This window comes from Opisthocomus hoazin, chromosome 9 (assembly GCF_030867145.1).
Source record: "Opisthocomus hoazin isolate bOpiHoa1 chromosome 9, bOpiHoa1.hap1, whole genome shotgun sequence".
NCBI classification, from domain to species: Eukaryota; Metazoa; Chordata; class Aves; order Opisthocomiformes; family Opisthocomidae; genus Opisthocomus; species Opisthocomus hoazin.
Window position 1 is genome coordinate 18,351,404 of NC_134422.1, and position 17,033 is coordinate 18,368,436.

Here is a 17,033-nt window from a genome sequence, read left to right on the forward strand (position 1 = left end):
CAAAGAGCTAAGAATTGAAAAGGGGGCTCCAAATTTTTCAGTGCCTCTTAAAACCCTGAGCCCAGTGCAAAGGGATTACAGTTACTTCACCACCTCAGTGCAAAACAACCCATTTCAATTCAAAATGTTATCACAAGAGGGCTCCATCAATGCTCTCCACGCACCTGCTATGACCCAGCCAACATCACGAAGTCTTGGGAGACGGGGGTAACTGAAATATTTCTCTTAATACAGATCTAGTGTCTAGGAAAACTAAGTCAAAGCTCCGAAACATCACTAAAATGTATCATCTGACATAAGACATTTGATGATGCACCAGTCACCATAGAAAGAAATATAACCCTGGATCCATCCAAATGTCCCATTACAGAAAAGCAAAAAAAGGTGGGGGAATCACCCACAGTTCTCCCAGAGCAACGTGTCAAAAAAAGGGAATGCTACCTCTGAAGCAAAACTACCAGGAATTTGTCACGCCTGAAGCGGCACGCAAGAGCACTGTGACAGGCTGGGGCCGGCTCACACAAACTGCGCTTGGGCACACGCCTGCAGTGCCCGGGGCAGGCGGCTCTCCCTGCCTGCTGCTCGCTCCCACCAACACTCTCGTGCCGGTGTTTGTGTTGCCTGAAGATGAACAGGACCAGAAAGCAGATCCCACCAAAAAACAACCACCATCCAAACAAAAATAATTGGCAGCACTTCCTCCTCCTCCTCTTCTGCTGTGGTCCTTGCTGCATGGTGCCGTGCCACCCCCTCCACCAGATCTCGCGTTTGGTCCTTTCCCCAAACTAATTCACACGAAAACCCTCCACCGAGCTCAGGCAGAGATCTGATGAGTGCCAGAGCCAGCAGATGTGAGAGGCTGGGAGCACAACCTGCCCCTTCAGGCCATGGTTAGCTGTTCCGTAGGCTCATCCTCCCCGTGGAACCACCTTTCGAGTCACTGTCACACCACGTTAGCAACCGTCCAGGCATGTGAGAATAAGCACCCAGGGAAGGTAGGAGGGGAAGAAGAGACCGCTCTTCTCAGAAGCAACATGGTCCAACGCTGGATGACACCAAACACGCGGTCACAGCATCGCGCATGAGAAGGCAGACGATTCCTTTCAAGCCCACAGTAACAGAGACAGGAACCATCCACAGCTCACAATTTTCTCACGCCTCCATTCCAAGGCAACACAGGCTGCCAGATCCTTTGTGGAGACTTTTCAGTGCACTAAGGCAGCAAAACCCGAGTCTGCACTTTTCACTGAGTCTGCACGCAGAAATAAATGGTTCAGAGAAAGGTCTGGTGAACCCTACTGATGAAAACCAACTGTGGCACGAAAAAGCAGAAGCCAACATTTAGATCGGTTTAAGCTGTTAAAAAGTTGCTAAATAAGACATGACTTTTTTTTCTTCCTACTGTTCTTATATCCTCTACCTATTTTTAAATCAGATTGTTTTTCTGAAAGAAATTTCTTTTGTTTGCATTCTTTTGACTTGGGGCATTCTGCACAAAAAAACTAGAAAGATTGAGCTGAAAACAACTATAGAATGAAAAAAATGCAATTTAGGCTGAATATTGCAAAAGAATTTTTAACAGTGATCTGCATCAGCCTCGCAGCAAGGGAACCACGTTGCCTGGCATACTTAAAACCTAAAACTGTAACAACTGCTGTTAGGCAGAGTCTGGTATAAATAAGCAGAAGGCTACAAGCATGTTAACACTGTTACTCTTCAGCTGGGAAAACTACCAGCACAAAGCGTTCAGGATCTTCCCCTCTAGATCCTGCGAGCCTACCGGTAACAGAAAGGTTACACATTCCAGAAACCCGAGGGCGTGACCCACGATGCTCTACGCTTTGGTAACCTTTCTCTGCTTTTTGGTTCTCGTATTCAGCAGTATCCTGACACTGACCTTGGCAGATCCTTTCACAATACAGGCAAATAACTTACAGAGAGTTATACAAAAGGGTCAGTGTTCAGGAAACGAGGAACAAGAGATGGTGACAGAGGGAAGTCTGCGTGACACTTGACAGCCTTGAAGAGGACAGCTGTTCGCGGAACAGCACAACCCACGCACTGCTCAAGCAAAAGCCTTAATATTTGGTGTACCTGAAACGTCTTTGGAATTCCTCCAACATTGTAGTGAACCACTAGACTCACTTTGTTGTCCTTCTCCACAATTTCAAAGCTCCCTTCTTTCCATTTTGTGATCCCAGTCTGCATGCTCCGCATCCGGACAGGCCCGTGCACCTTCAGCGGAGCCATGCTTGCTCACGGAAAAGAGCTAACAGGAGTAAGTGTGCTCCACCTTAAAATTTAACCTGTTAAAAAGGAGAAAATCGTAACTAGGCTGGACAGATAATCTCTACGGAAAGGCACAGGCGTGGCATGCAGCTGCTGCAGAAGCTCGGTAGAACTGTTCCGCCGGTGTTTTCAAACGCGGCGAAGGAGAGCTAGGCACAAGGCAGGGAGACTTTAAGGCTGCCGAGGCCTCCCGCAGCCCGGGTAGCGGCGGCCGGCTGCTCCCCGCCGGAGGGCGAGCGGCCCCGGGCCCCTGCAGAAGTTTTGGCGAATCCCTAACGCGACTCCAGCGCGCCCGAGGGAAGGCGGCCACAGAGGGAAACCGACGCTCCGGAGGAAGCCTCAGAGGGAGAACGGGCTCGCTTCGGCCGGGGGGTGAGCGCCGGTGGCGGGGGGGGCCCGGCCGCTGCTCCCGGGGCGGCGGTGCCTGACCCCCCCCCGCCGCGGAAGCCACCGGCCCAGCGGAACGCGCGGCAGCCCCGCACCGCCGCAGCGGGGCCCCTTCCCAACGCGAGTCGGGAGGAACGAACGCAGCGGCCCCTGCGCGCAGCCCGGGAGGCGCCGGCCGCCCCCCCCCCCCCCGGCAGCCCGCGCTCAGGCGCCGGCAGCCGCGCTCTCCCCCCCCCCCGAACCCCGCCCGCCGCTGTGAGTGGAGCCGCCGCGGGGTGGAAGGGGGGGGGCCGAGCTCCGGTACCTGCGTCCCGGCAGCGTCCCCGGTGCCGCTGGGCGGGCGGAGGCCTGCGGAGGGTGGGGGAAGGGGGTAAGGGGAAGGGGGGGGGGGGTGCGGCGGCGGATGGCGGGAACCGGCCAGCTGCGCGAGACGCCGCGCGGGGCACGCACGCACGCGCACCCGCGACGTCAGCGCGGCTGCGCCCTTCCCGGCGCGCCCCGCGCCCGCCCGGCCCCGCGCATGCGCCGAAGCCCCCCCGCCCGTCTTCCCCGCCCGACACCGCCCGCCCCGCCGGCGCCCGCGCGCAACCGTCGCCTCATCGCCCCGCCCCTGTCCCAGCCTCCCTCGCGGCGGGGTGAGGGGTCGGGGCGGGCCTGAGTCTATGGCGGCAGCGGCGGCTTCCTGAGGCGGGCCCGGCGGCGGCAGCACCATGCACAGCCTGGCCACGGCCGCGGTGAGGCGGGACTGGGGACGGGAGCGGACTCCGTCGCGCGGGTCGCTCGTAGCTGCGAGAGGGCTCCCTCCCCTCAGCGCCCCGGTGGCCGGCTGGGACGGCGGCGGCGCGGCGGCGCCCCCTCGGTAGCGGGGGCGCTGGGCGAGCGCTCTGTTGCTCCGGCTGCTCCCCTGGGGTCTTCTCTGTGCCCCCTGGGGGCCGCGCTCTGCTCTGCTGTTCCTGGGGATGGCCTGGCTCGCCCGGGGGGTTTTCCGTGCCGGTTGCCCCGGCTGTGGGCCCTCCGCCCGCTGCGTGTCACCGAGGGCTTTCCCTCCTTCCCTTCCCGTGCCCGCCGCGCTCCCTCCCTGCTCCTGGACCTTCCCTGCGCGCCCAGCCACCTCCTCTGTGCTCTGGGGAGCTCTTCTGGCCTGGACTGTGGAGGGAAAGAGGAGAGAGCAAAGACTTCCTCAGGGTGGTGGGCGAGCATGGAGGAAGGGCAGAGACTGCCTGTTCCTGCTTCCCTCTTGCCCCAATACCTTGCCGTGCTGTCCGTAGTTGGTGCTTGCCCTGCTGCCCCTCAGGAAGCTGCCGCAATGGGATGGGGTGCCTGGTGTTCAGACTGGTGGGAGTGGAACAGTACCTTGGCCTGGTTGGGCTCAAAAACGGAAGCTGAGTTCGAGCAACGTGGTTATTGCTTCTTATCTCCCATCTGAGCGGGTTTGTGTTTCGGTTTTTACTTCTCCAAATGCACCTTAATCGCATGTATGAGACTTACTAGAGCTGATTGAGTCTCTGGTGTGTACTGGGTTTGTGAGGTGTATTGTGAGACCAGCAGTTAGAGCTGTTTCCAGATGAACTTAGACCAAGGATCTGCTTGGACTAACAAGCAAACAAGAGTAGTAAAGTACTTACGAGCAGGACTTGAGAGAACTTTTTAAGTCTTCCCACTTTGTTGAAGTGCTTGTGACTTTAAATGTGCTCTTGGAGTGCTGGCAAATACTTCTGATTTAAAGTGACACTTTCTGGAACATAGACGGGTGTGCAAGATCATAGTGAACTCTCTTAGTCAGCATTTGCATTTTTATAGCAATGTAATTCCTGAGTGGTTGTCAAAATGCATGATGGACTGTTGTATCTCCCATTAATCCTCTACCCGTGTTCTAGTCACCTCTGTATAAAAGGATTCTTTTTAAAGACAATTTTAACAAAATTATTTGTTTCAGGAATAGAAATCACCTTTATTGTGGGACTCATTTGAAAGTGTATTTAATTTACACATAGTTCACGCGATGTGGTAGTTCTATATAGTTCTGTAACCAACCACAGTCTGTTAGTACGCTTAGACTAAAGGTGACAGGGAAGGGTGTTTGGCTCTGGAGATGTGCATGGGAGCTGCAGTAAATAACATTATCCCTTAGCAGCGTCGTGAGTTGGCTCAAGAATCCTTTGGGTGTTGTGAATGCTGTCATGATAAAGCTGTGGTAAGCCAGCACATTGGTCTTTACACAGAGGTGCTGGTGGCAGAGCTGACACTTCGATTTCAGACCTGAAGACAGCGTAACATCCTAGAGGCTCGAGAACAGGCTAAAACTGATAAATGTAGCTGTAACTAGCAGTAACACATTGAAAGCCCAACTCAAAACAGCTGATTCACTGCTATTGAAATTCGAAGTGAGTTTTGGTATTTTTGAGTTGGTGATCTATCAGAATAGTTTAAAAAGCATGTGTATCCAGTTAGTCAGTGTTTTGCTTTGGATGACGAGTACTTTTACTGGTGTACCTAGCAGCAACTGCTCAGTTAGGAAAAGAAAGCCAATTGCCTAAATCCAGTTCATTATGTGATTCTTGGAGATGTAATTGGATGTGTATGTTTGAAGTAATGCCTTTTCTCTTGAGGAAGGTGTTACAAGGTCTTTCATGATGCAGAGATGGCTAGTTTTGTCAAAGAAAGCCTGCCTGGTAGGGTTCTGTCTTGGAGCTTGTAGGGTTTATGTATAGCCCTGAGGGTTCCCTAGAATTTTAGGTTTTAGAGGAAGAAGGGGGAATGACAATAAAGCAGGAAATCAGGAGAAAATATGTGTTTCAATTCAAACTAAAATGAGAGGAGCAGCTGTAGAGCCTGTGAAAAGCAGTTGGTTCTGGCTAAGACAAATATTGGACATCATAAACTTAATTGTGTGGAAAATCTGCTTAGTGTTCTCTAGGGATCACAAGCACATGTTTGTGCTTTTAAAGGGTCAATGTATTTAAGCTTACAGGAACTGAAGCTTCCAGTGAGTCTAGAAAAATAGATGGAAGCTTTAGATAACACAATTATAACAACATTATTACTATGCTGCTTGTCATCTACGATCCCAAATAAAAACAAATGAGGTCTGTTCATTCTCCCTCTCTTTCTGAGCTCCAGTGTAAGAGATGCAATTGGAAATGCACTCCCAGCTGTAAGAGGACAGTAAATTTATCAGGATTACTGATTTAGTGTGAGGTTCTGGAAAAAAAAAAAAGAGTAGGCAAGAATAAAAAGAGGGTAGGAGGAAAGATGAACAGCTAACAAGTTATTTGAGCCATAGACTGTAGGGACCGATAACAGTACATTGGCTTATCTATAGAAATTTCAGTTAAATAATATGGTGGAAGTGGCTGGAGGAGAGAGAAGTCCCACAGCTGGGGAAGAATCTCTTGGAGGTGACTATGGGTATAATATGTGGACGAACGGAGGAAGGAAACCTTTGCAGAAATGGAGACAGAAAGCTCTGGAGGTGTCTGCGAAAGGTGAAGGCGTCTCCCTTCGTCCCTCCTGCAGTTCTGGGAGCCTGCCTCTGGCATATGGTTTCAGGTTTGGTTCCAGCTGCTTGCAGTTCCTGAACTCCTGTGTGTTCTCTTCATTGCGTCGGTGATGAGCCGCTTACTAGTAGCATTGCTGTCAGTACGCTACAGGCAGTGCTCACATCTGCTGCAGTAAGTGCATGAAAAGTTTCAGTCAGGGTTTAAAAAAAAAAAAAAATACAGTCTGTTCTCTGTTCCCAGTCGTCATGGCTGTACACGTGGGGATGCTGAGCTATTTGCATACAGGCTAGCTCGGGAGCAGCAGTGTACAAACAGAGCTATGCTTTACTTGAATAGTAAACACTGTGGCAGAGTGTTTGAGTAGGTTCTGAAATGGCTTTTGGAAGTGTTCACACAATGCTGATGTTTGTCTGCCTCAAAATTTTGTATCTGAATCACCAAGCTGTCTCCTTAGGACACCTGCTGAGTGATTGTTTGCACCTTGAGTGCTTGCTGTGCCAGCAGAGGGGTGAGACAAACTTTCATTAAAAGACTTGTGCCTTACCCCCTCCACAGAAACTATGCTACAATTCCACAGTCCCCATTTCTCTCCTTTTCCTTCCCAGCCCTCCCTCATCTTTTTGGCTTGAAAACTTGTTGGACTTGATGCTGTTCTTTCCCTGATGTTCCAAGAAAAGCAGAAGAGAAATGCTGCGTTTCTCCTGAGTAGTAGAAAATGTGCCTTTACTGTGAATCTTCTCTGGGTTTGTTTTGAACATGATTTTTTGCACAAAATCAGTCTTGAAAAAGTCCCTTTTAGCTCCTTGCATGTAAACAAGATACATGGGGTGAATATGAGATGTCTCTAACAGCAGGTGTACTGGCTGTGGACGGTGTCATGCTGATGTTGGAGCAGTGGGAATTATTCTAGTATTTGCATGAATATTTTTCTCATGTACATTGGGTGAATCCTGTTGGCAGGTTACAATGTCGTGGATGTTTTTGAAGAGAAAAAGGTGGCGTCTGCCTTACTTTGAATTTGTGAAAGTTTACACTTGAAGCATGAAATGAATGCGTGCTAAATGCAGGTGGAGCAAATGATAGCTGGCTAGAGTATGTGTGACCTCGCTGGGAGCTTTGCTGGCACAGATGGGCAGCAGCATGGTGCTCATCTATTGCTGGATGAAGTTACAAGGTGCTACTTGACAAGTGGATTAAGAGAGACTGTCCTAACGAGTTAGGCCAGAAAGTAAAACCTTTGCGTTTCAAATAGGTGAAATAATAAGACAGATCTAAGGAAGGGATACATGTCCAGAGCATCTTAATGCAGCTTTAGTTCCTTCCTCCCCGAGTCAGGAGTTTCTTGAGCACTTTTTTTGCTTATTTGCCAGGTTGCGGGAAGGGTTTGGGTGAGACTTGGATGAAACGTTTGGACTGAAGTTTTCTTGTCTCCCTCCCAGCCTGTGCCAACAGCGCTGGCTCAGGTTGACCGCGAAAAGATCTACCAGTGGATCAACGAGCTGTCCAGCCCCGAGACACGGGAGAATGCGCTGCTGGAGCTGAGCAAGAAGCGTGAGTCTGTGCCTGACCTTGCCCCGATGCTCTGGCATTCGTTTGGCACGATCGCAGCGCTCCTTCAGGTGCGTAGGGCTGGCGACATCTTTATTCCGTGGTGCATCTCCAGCACGTTGCAGAGCCTGTGCGTCCGTGGGGCAGATGTGGGGAGGCACTGGTGGGGTCCCTCGCTGCCGCTGCTGGGAGTGAGATGTATGCTGGGTCTTGTAGTAAGGGGAGCAGATGCGGGGAGCCCATTTGCTGTTAATCATCACGAGCAAGGCGATGTGTGCAGAGACTGTAAGATTTCTAATTGGATAGCTTACATAGTTGGAAGGGGAACAGGCAAGTTCTTGGGTATATGAGCTCCCTGTGGATCACATTCTGCTTATTTTCATACAGTGTCATAGCAGAGCAACAACAGTCTTACTCCTAAGCTCTCTGCTTTGATTTTTCCATGAGCTTGAGCACCTCCTGGTCAGAAGGTTGCCCTTGCACGGAGCCCGGGGGAAGGGCAGCATAGGAATGCTGCTCACTCTGCCAGAGATCTTTACAAGGGAAAGTACCTGCACTTATGTCAAACCGAGTGGCTCAGCTTATCTCTGGGCAAACTGCTGTACAGCTGATGACTGTCTGTCAGTGCTGAATCTAGTAATTTCTTTCAAAGAAAGAAAGAAAAGAGTGTGGGATTGACAGTGTCAAACTGTTTTCAGAGTGGCCCTGAAACAAGTGAAGAAAATTAGAAGGGAGCTGTAACTGGAAGCAGGGAGATCTCTGAATCGGATTTCTTGCCCTCAGCTGCTTCCCCTGCATTCAGTTAGAAGAGGACCAGGAGCTACAGTATGAAGAGTGGGTGTGCTCTGCCTCTAGGCACAGGAACAACATGCCTCTTCGATCTGGAAGTTCAAAACAAAGCAGTACCTACACAAGTAAAGAGCCAGGAAATCAAATGTACCCTTTTTTACTGAAATTAAGGTTTGAATGTGTTCCTGTGACTCCTGGTCAAATTGACTCTGACCCAGCTCTGCCCTTGCCTGGGCAGCATGGTGGCTGCCATGTCACTTCAGAGTGATGTGTGGTGAAAGCAGGCTGTCATCTCGTGTCATCATAGTTCCTCACTGGGCAGGTGCTTTGGTGCAGCTTTCTGATGTCTTTCTTCTTTAACTTTTCTTCATCTGTTAATTTTTAGGAAATTGTAAATATTTATCCATCAATCAACCCTCCGACTTTGACAGCCCATCAGTCCAACAGAGTCTGCAATGCTTTAGCTCTACTACAATGTGTTGCATCACATCCTGAAACGAGGTGAGCATTTCCAAGTGTGTGAGTTCTCTGAGGTGTTGATGTTGACAGCTCAGCCTGTCTGTTTGACTACAGAAGCACGGAAGCTATTTCTTCTTTTTTACCAAGGGAAGTGGAACAGAGGACAGAGCTGGAAGATAGGCAGCTGCCTGCTGCTTTTGCTTGTTTGTGTGTATTAGCAGGATGACAGCTTTATGGTGGTTCTAAATGCATTGCATTCCCTGAGTCATCCTGAGATCCTGCAAATTCCCAAAACATTGGGTTGTGACAGCTCCTGGGAGCTCAGCCAGAGATAAGGGTGCCTTTGTGCTGAGTGCTGTGTGCAGGATCCTCGTTGTAATGAGCTTGAAGTTATTTAGACCAGCTGTCCAAAGGGTGGAATGAGCAGGACTGTCCTTCCCAGAGACCATGTGTGGCAAGGGAGCAATAGCAGAGCCATGTCTGGAGTCCTCAGCCAGTGCCTGACTTCAGATTTTCTTAATCTGTGTCCAGCCCATGTCAGCAGGGACAAAGATGACGTATGTTCAGCCAAAATCAGTAGCCAAAGCTTGGAAGAAAACTACCCAGAGACCTATGATCTTATGCTTCTGTTCCTGCTGAGAAGAAAGTGCTGCATAGCTGAAGTTGTTTTAGAGCTGCTGCAAAGTAGTGTTAAACTGCAACCCTTCATGAGATGATATCCAAAGAAATAGGGTACTTTTACACCACGCACCTTTGCATTTAAAGTTTGAAAACTGAAAACAGAGGAAGAATTTTGGATGATTGTGCAAGAGAGCTTCCCTCTGCTAGCAGAGCAATCTCCAAGTTACTCCCTGCAGTCTGTGTTTTTCACTGTTGTGAGAAGGCTGTGTTGAGGACTCTTGGGAAAAGGTGGCTGTGCACATTTAAACCGTGATTCCTAGAAATCAGCGGTCTGGATTTCTGTCCTGCAGAGGCTTTGTGCGTGCATTGTGGCTGACTGTCCCTGCCCATGGGAGCCTGCAAGGTGAAATGCAACAGTGAATGTACAAAGCATAGAGTCTGAGTGGCAGGAAGAAGTAATAAAACCAAGAGAACATGCTCTGTTCCTAGTCACCTAGAAGCAGCGATGCAGGTAACTGACGGTTTAGGTCTCAGGTTTTGTGCTGCGCCCAGTGCAGAATTTACTTCATGCCTTTCCATCAGAGAGCAAACTGTTACCCTCTTTTGAGGAGCAGCAGCAGTGGTGTCTGTCAGGAACAGTCTGAGGCTCTGCATGGTAATGCTGGATTGTGGGCTCGCTTTATTTTCCTTGTCTCTCACGTTGGGTATTCTCCCTTTCCTACAGGTCAGCTTTTCTGGCAGCTCATATCCCTCTCTTCCTGTACCCCTTCTTGCACACAGTTAGCAAGACGCGTCCGTTTGAGTACCTGCGGCTCACGAGCCTCGGAGTGATTGGTAAGCAGCTGGAGTAACACTGGAGCATTGGTTCCTTATCAAGTTGGATGCAGTTCCTGCTGTGGGTGTAGAGACCTGCATGACCAAAATCACAGGTCTCTCTCTATTGGGATCTTCGGGGTCCTGTAGTATTAACAGGAGGAGCTGCTCCTTTTCCATCAGTTGTGGAGGCAGGTTCCTCTTAGTGTGTAGGAACTGGGCTTTTCACTAATAAGAAAACACTGAAATCTGGGTGCATTGCCAAAAATGTGAGCACAAGCACCCGCAGGCTTCTTGTGTCTTCACCCTCAGTCCAGCCAACTAGACACTGGTATGAGTGCGTGCAGGCTGGGCTTTCTTGGTGTTTTTGTTGCTTATTGACATGGGTGTATTTGCCCTGTCTTCGCCGTTTCCTGTTTGTTTTTTTTTTCTTCCTTCTTGCTGCCCAAAACATTTATCTCAATGCATAAAGTGACAGGGTCTTTATGCATTTCTTCTTCCCAGAGGTTGCTGTGGGTGGCATGATCCTCTAGTGTTTGTGTTACCACTGGAGGAGAGCCAAGAATACATACCCTTTCTGAAAAACAAACAGCCCCCAAACCCAGCTTGATTACTTTTGTGCTGCCGAAACAGTTTCTTCTCCAGCCACGTGCTGCAACATATTTGGGATGACAGTTGTTCTGCCTGCCACTCAGACTTAGTGATTTCTTGGGAGGACACAGCACAGGCCCTCTTTGAAAGGCGAAATTTTTGGAATCGAGTTATCATTTATTGATTTTGGGTTTTGTTTTTCCTTCAAGGGGCCTTGGTGAAAACTGATGAGCAAGAAGTGATAAATTTCTTATTGACAACAGAAATTATCCCCCTGTGCTTACGCATTATGGAGTCTGGCAGTGAACTCTCCAAAACGGTACCTGCTCTTTTTGTCTTAATTAAGACTTGTTGTTGTTTATCTCTGACTGACTGGGCAACCAGTAACCTGCAGAGTTGGCTTGTGGCCTGTTGCAAATGCTGGGGCAACTCTAGGTGGAGTTTTTGCCTCCTCAGAAAACAAACCAAAGCCAAACCAAAACCAGCAAACTAAGCTGGAGTTCCTGAGCTCGGGAGTTTTACTGGGAAAGATGTTGCTGCTCTCAACACGCGTTCTGTCCTTTGCAGCCCTGCAGAGTAACTTTCAGGCCTGAGCTGGATCAACTTTCCTTGGCCTGAGAGAACAAATGCTGTAGCTACACAGTGCAGAGGTTGGGTGGCAGCTATTACTGGTGGTTATGGGAATGTTCACTGCACCAGGCCAGTTTGTTGTCTGCTCCTCTGATCAGGGGCCCCTTTCCCCCACGAGTTCAGATCTGTGGTCAGACTGGTCCGATGACCTAGGTAAGGGTGGCCACAGGTTTTAGTCTGTCTGTGCTTCCCTGGTGAAGCCTGCTTGTGTAGCTGGCTGAGGTTCTTCTGGAAAGTCACATGTCTCGTGATGAATCTGTAATGCTCAAGATGAAAACCGAAGTCAGCTTGCTGTCTAGATGATGGGGCCAAGGGATAGATCCTTCTGCTGCTTCTTGCACTGTCACCAGCATAGTGTGGCTGTCCTGAGTGGCCCGGTGGTCTTATGCAACCTGCATCCAGTCATCTCGAACACCGTGCTTTGCGTCCAGCTCTTTTCTTTAGCCAGAGATGCCAGGCATTGTGTAGTGTCCTGCATTTTCTTTTGGCTTTAAACTTTCACTGAGTAAAGCACTTGCTGCCTGCTGAAAAGCCTTTCAGCTCTGGGGCTGCCTTGAAAAGAACACAGCACAAAGGCTGTCCCTTTTCAGGATGGATAAATTGTTTATACACTTTCTTTTCTGGTTTCTCCCCATTCTAGGTTGCTACGTTTATTCTTCAGAAAATCCTCCTGGATGACACAGGGCTGGCATATATCTGTCAGACTTACGAGCGGTTTTCCCATGTTGCCATGATACTGGTAAGATTATTTGTTTCCTCTCTTTAAAAAAAGAAAAAGTTATGCTCTAGCAGCCAGCTATTTCAGCGGCTACTGACTGCTCTCTGGCTGGAGCACAGGATGAGGGAGGCAAATAGCTCTTGAGCTTATTGCTTGTGACACTGTAGCTCCCTGCTTCCATGTTTCCTTTGCATGTCAAGAGAACACATATTAGTTGTAATATAATGAGTCCCCAAGATAAACTGGGTAAACATCTCCAGAGAAGAAAAAGAATTTTCAGGGTTCTTGGTTGGATGTGAACTGATTTAATTTTATGTAAGAATGATCACGTGGCCCAGACCATGGATCCGTTTCCCATTGCTGTCCTGCAACAGGTTGAGCAAAGGAGTAAGAGCAGGGCAAGCATATACGATACTTGACCTCATAACAGTCTTGCAGTTGCCAGCTATTTTCAGCTTTGGATTTCTGGGGCCAATTGTGGGTTTTCTATGCAGTAACCCCCAGTGTTTGTCCTGTCCTCCCCTTGAACCCGTGGAAACTTTTTGTGTCTGCAGTGTCCTTTACCAAGGAGTTTCATGGGTTTTCTGTTTGCTGCCTGGAAGGCTAACCTCTTTTTTTTCCTCTTTGAACTTGACTCCTGCTAGCTGCTGCTTATGACTAATTCCTGTGTTGGAACACAGAGCAGATAGATTTTGTCCGTTCCCTGTCCCCTGTGAAGGAGAAGTTGGGGTACTCGTAATTTGTTCATCCCAGGAGTAATAGCTGCAACTTGAGCTTTATTATCTTTGAGCTCGCCGAGGGCAATACATGTCTGCCCTGGAATAGCTATTGCCCTGCTTTTGTGTGTGTTTGTTTAGTTGCTTGCTTTTTAAAGAGCAGTCTCAGGAGAAATAAATGCAGCATTAAGCTAAGCACTTTGCAGTGCTGGTTCTGTGCCTGAATGTTGATGCTTTCATTGGAAATTTTTATTTGTCTGTCTTTTCCCAAATGTAAAGAAAATGTTACCTCCTAATTTAACTACAAACAGCAGAATGAGAACAATTGTGAGCTGATGTCCACAATACCAAACATGCCATGATTTTTGCATTCAAGAAAAGAGTCGGCTTTGAGAGTGCATCTGGCTCAGGGGCAAAGTGAAGGATGCAGTTAGAAACCCTGAGACAGGGGAGGGAAGGAGACTGAGGAAGAATCCGTGGCTGGGAAGGGTACAAAAACAGAAGGATGTCGGCATGTAAAGCTGTGTTAGCATGGAAGAAATGCTGACTGTGGTATAATCCCACCATTAGGTGAAACACTGACAGGATTAATATTCCATAGCACTATGGAGAAAGGTGAAAATGGTTGTAGATGTTTCTGTTCTCTGTCTCAAAAATCAGGATAGTGTACTCCTGTGCTGGCCAATGTAGTTTACAAAAAACATCTCGTTGGGCAGATCTGATTGACTCCTAAATATGAGGAAGGAGATGGTTAAACTCCTTCAAAGCAGGCATGTGGAGGCATCCATGCCATTTGCTGGGCCGGGTGCATTCAAGGGTGCAACCGTGTGCGAGGTCCTGTGTGGTGTGAGAAACGGAGGCTGGGCCAGGGAGATCTGCTCTGGCCTTGCTTCCCAGTGATGGCTTAATAAGGGACGTAGCAGAAAGAAAATACAACTCTTAGGTGCACGCTAAGACCAGATGTGGATCTTACTGTACATGGTGTGGGTGAGCCCAGTCCTTTGGCACGGCTTCTCAGGCTGTTGTTAACGTTTTAAAAGCGCGTTGAAGTGAAGGCAACGCAGATGAGAACAGGGAATATGGCAGAGCTTGGGAACACACCTCAGAGGGTGACTCAGCCTGAGCTTATCAAAGCATTTGGGGTACATTCGCCTTCCTCCACGAGGGGGGAAACCCCAGGTTCTCTTTGATCTAGCAGCGAGTTGGACCACTAAGCAGTCCTGAGGAGGTAAAAACTAAATAGAGATGATGAGACAAGCTTTCCCTGAGCTGTTGGGGGAACCCTTTCCAAGTCGTGGCTAGCTTCGCTTCTCAAAGGCATCTTGCCAGGCAGAGCGCTGGGCTCCATGCAGGGGTGTCTGGATGAAAGCTAATGGGCTGTGATGCGTGGGAAGCCAGGGTGAGTGGTTTAATGGTCTTCCCCAGTCTCTGCTGATTGTGAAGCTGTTCTTACAAAGACTTTAACTGGTGGCACTGGCCTCTGTCAAACAGGGTAAAATGGTCCTGCAGCTCTCCAAGGAGCCGTCGGCACGGCTGCTGAAGCATGTCGTCCGCTGCTATCTTCGCCTTTCCGATAACCCCAGGTAAACATTTTAGAAGTTTGGGCAGGGGCTTCTCCCACTCCCTTGGAAGTGGAGGAGTTGTCCGCAGTGCCCACTCAGGGAGAGTCGAGGTTCCCTGTCTGTCCTTACATCAGCCTGAGCTCAGAGTGGAAAACGGGTGGGTTTTTTGGTTGGTTTGGTTTTTACATTGCTAGTCCCAGGAGCTTTTATGGTACGTGGAAGAAGCTGTGACTGTTTGGGGCTTGCGCAGATTCAAGCTGTGCAGGTTATGACTGCCTGCGCTTAAATGTCCCTTGAACTAGGTATGGGGGGGGACTGAGGTGGAAGGCACGCTGTGCTCTCCCTCTTCTGCATCGTGGGGGCTGTTAGCAGCAGAAGCGAGTACATGAAATTCAGTTGAGGGAATACCAACTGATTTCATGCTGGTCAGCAGCTCTGCCCGAAGCCACTGGGTGCAAATTTGCTATCTTGACCTCTCCTGGCATCGGGATGCTCTTGACTGACAGGTGTCAGAGCGCAGGGGTTGGCTTGGTGGGGTCTAGCATGAGGGCTGGGAGCTGTGCCGGCTGGCCAGGCGCCGCATGCTGTGGTGCCGCTCCTTGGTGCTTTCCTTGGCTGGCCCTGCCGGGGAGACCCCCAGGCAAAGGAGTGCCGTGTCCCCAGTGGGGTTTGCTCCCCACTTGCCCCTGTGAGTTTATTTGTTGGGCCCCGTTTCTTGTCTCTTGATGTAGGGCACGTGAAGCTCTCAGGCAGTGCCTTCCTGACCAGCTGAAGGACACCACCTTTGCCCAGGTCCTGAAGGACGACACCACCACGAAGCGCTGGCTGGCTCAGCTCGTCAAGAACCTGCAAGAGGGTCAGGTCACTGACCCGCGGGGCATCCCTCTTCCTCCGCAGTGACTGCTGGGGGAGGTGGGGGACCGGGGAAGAAACAGCTCAGGTTTACAAAGAACCAGGAACAGGTGACCTCTTCCACAACAAACGGGGCATGCCAGCTGGCTGCCGGCCTGTCGGACCATGCCACCCAGCCAAAGGGCTGCTCTGTAGCGATGCAGCATGCCTCCGGGGATCGCAACACCAGCAAATGCTGATACTACAGCTTAAAAAAAAAAAAAAAAATATTCTGCAAAGATCCCCGTTGCTCAGGAGGCTTGGCTGGCATCTCTCCCCCCACCGCCAGGCCCGGGGTGCTGCAGATGTCCGCTCTTCCAGCTAGCTCAGCCTCCGCCCGAGCGCTCCGTGATGCGGGGGTGTGCACACCCCAACCCTCCAGTTCCTTGTCACTTCTTGTTTACACGTCTGTTTAGATGAGTGAGCTGAATAAAAGCCGATCCAGTTGTTTTATCCCATCTTAAGACTGCTGCTCAGCCACAGGTAGCTCGGGGACAGCTTTCTTCCCTGCCAGCACATCCTTGCTCCCGGCTCTGCACCTGGCCGGCGCAGCGAGCTGCTCCCTTCCTTTCCTTTGGTGCGGATGCAGTGGCTGGAGCCGGGCCACCGTGGCGCTTACCCCGAGAGGAGTGGTGGATCACTTGCGATGAACCCATGCGTCATAAGCTTGCTTCCCAGGGCTCGGGGGGAGGAGAAGACAGCAGGCCTGTGGCTCTTCTGCTGTCAATAGCGTGCTCCCGCAGCCAGCCAGCGGCCGGGGGCTGATGTGTGCCAGCCTCTCGTCTAGCTGAGTGCTTGCCCGGCCAGGCTGGTGGCTCGTGAGACGGAGCCCAGCGTTGGGGAACCTGTGCTGTGGTGGTCAGCAGGCCCCTGACCGATGATCCCCTGCCGCGGGACAGCTGGGAGTGACGTCCCGTGGGCTCCAGGTACGCCAGCCTGGCATCTGTCAGTTCTGGCCCCCCTGCCTTTCCCCCTGCTCCGGCTGACCTCTGCCAGCTGCTGCATCATTCCAGCGCTCAGAACTGCCCTGGCGTCTGCCTCGGCCTCACCGCTGTCGAACTGGACCGGCAGCCGCCCCCCGCCTTCCCCGCACCGAGGGGCCGCGGCGGGCTCTCGGGAGGAGCTCCCGGGCTCTGCCGCAGCGGAGCCCGCCCTTGGCTGCGGGCAAAGCCTGGGCAGCTGCTGGTTTCTCGCCGCTCCTGGAGCAGCCCGTTTTGCTGATCGTCTGCGGTGTCTGTGCCAACAGTGTCTTAAATCCCCTCTCGTTTCCCTCCCCTCCTCCCCTCGCAGCCTTGCGTAACGGGGGCAGAGCACGGCCTGCTCCTCGCCCCCCAGGTCCCCTTTTATAACCATCGCCGCCTTATCCCTCCCCTCCACCCTGACCTTGACAGGGTGTCAAAATGCTTTTGTTTGGATTGGTTTTTTTTTTTTTGTAAGTTCGGATTAATAAATAATAAAACCCCAGCCAGCACAGATTGCTCCCGGTCTGGTCTCTTGGTGGGGGATTTATTGCGGGGGG

The 17,033-nt window shown here is 50.7% G+C and overlaps 2 protein-coding genes across 9 annotated transcripts in view; one reads left to right on the top strand and one right to left on the bottom strand.

Annotated features, from left to right (window-relative positions):
- The window catches only part of USP37 (ubiquitin specific peptidase 37), a 38,795-nt gene extending 35,703 nt beyond the window's left edge, over positions 1-3,092 (bottom strand). The window contains exons 1-2 of one of the 3 annotated variants that reach the window (XR_012765002.1): positions 2,981-3,092; positions 2,095-2,306 (exon numbers count right to left, since the gene is read on the bottom strand). Coding sequence is in view for 2 of the 3 variants with exons in the window: in XM_075430013.1 (XP_075286128.1) it covers positions 2,095-2,250 (156 nt within the window). In the remaining variant the exon portion in view is untranslated. The remainder of the gene's footprint in view (positions 1-2,094; positions 2,307-2,980) is intronic. The other 2 variants (XM_075430014.1, XM_075430013.1) reach the window with 2 other exon arrangements.
- A 131-nt stretch (positions 3,093-3,223) lies between these two features.
- CNOT9 (CCR4-NOT transcription complex subunit 9) lies at positions 3,224-16,989 on the top strand. 6 transcript variants are annotated; one of them, XM_075430198.1, is made up of 9 exons: positions 3,224-3,410; positions 3,945-4,106; positions 7,616-7,795; positions 8,899-9,014; positions 10,318-10,427; positions 11,207-11,316; positions 12,268-12,366; positions 14,553-14,644; positions 15,355-16,989. In XM_075430198.1, the coding sequence occupies exons 1-9, from the start codon at positions 3,387-3,389 to the stop codon at positions 15,521-15,523; spliced, it is 1,062 nt and encodes a 353-aa protein (XP_075286313.1). In that variant the 5' UTR covers positions 3,224-3,386; the 3' UTR covers positions 15,524-16,989. The 6 variants fall into 6 exon arrangements, with proteins under 6 accessions (XP_075286313.1, XP_075286312.1, XP_075286315.1 ...); XM_075430197.1 differs by having other exon boundaries at positions 14,553-14,643; positions 15,348-16,989; XM_075430200.1 differs by lacking the exon at positions 3,945-4,106 and adding an exon at positions 6,782-6,919 and having other exon boundaries at positions 14,553-14,643; positions 15,348-16,989.
- The last annotated feature ends 44 nt before the right edge of the window (positions 16,990-17,033 follow it).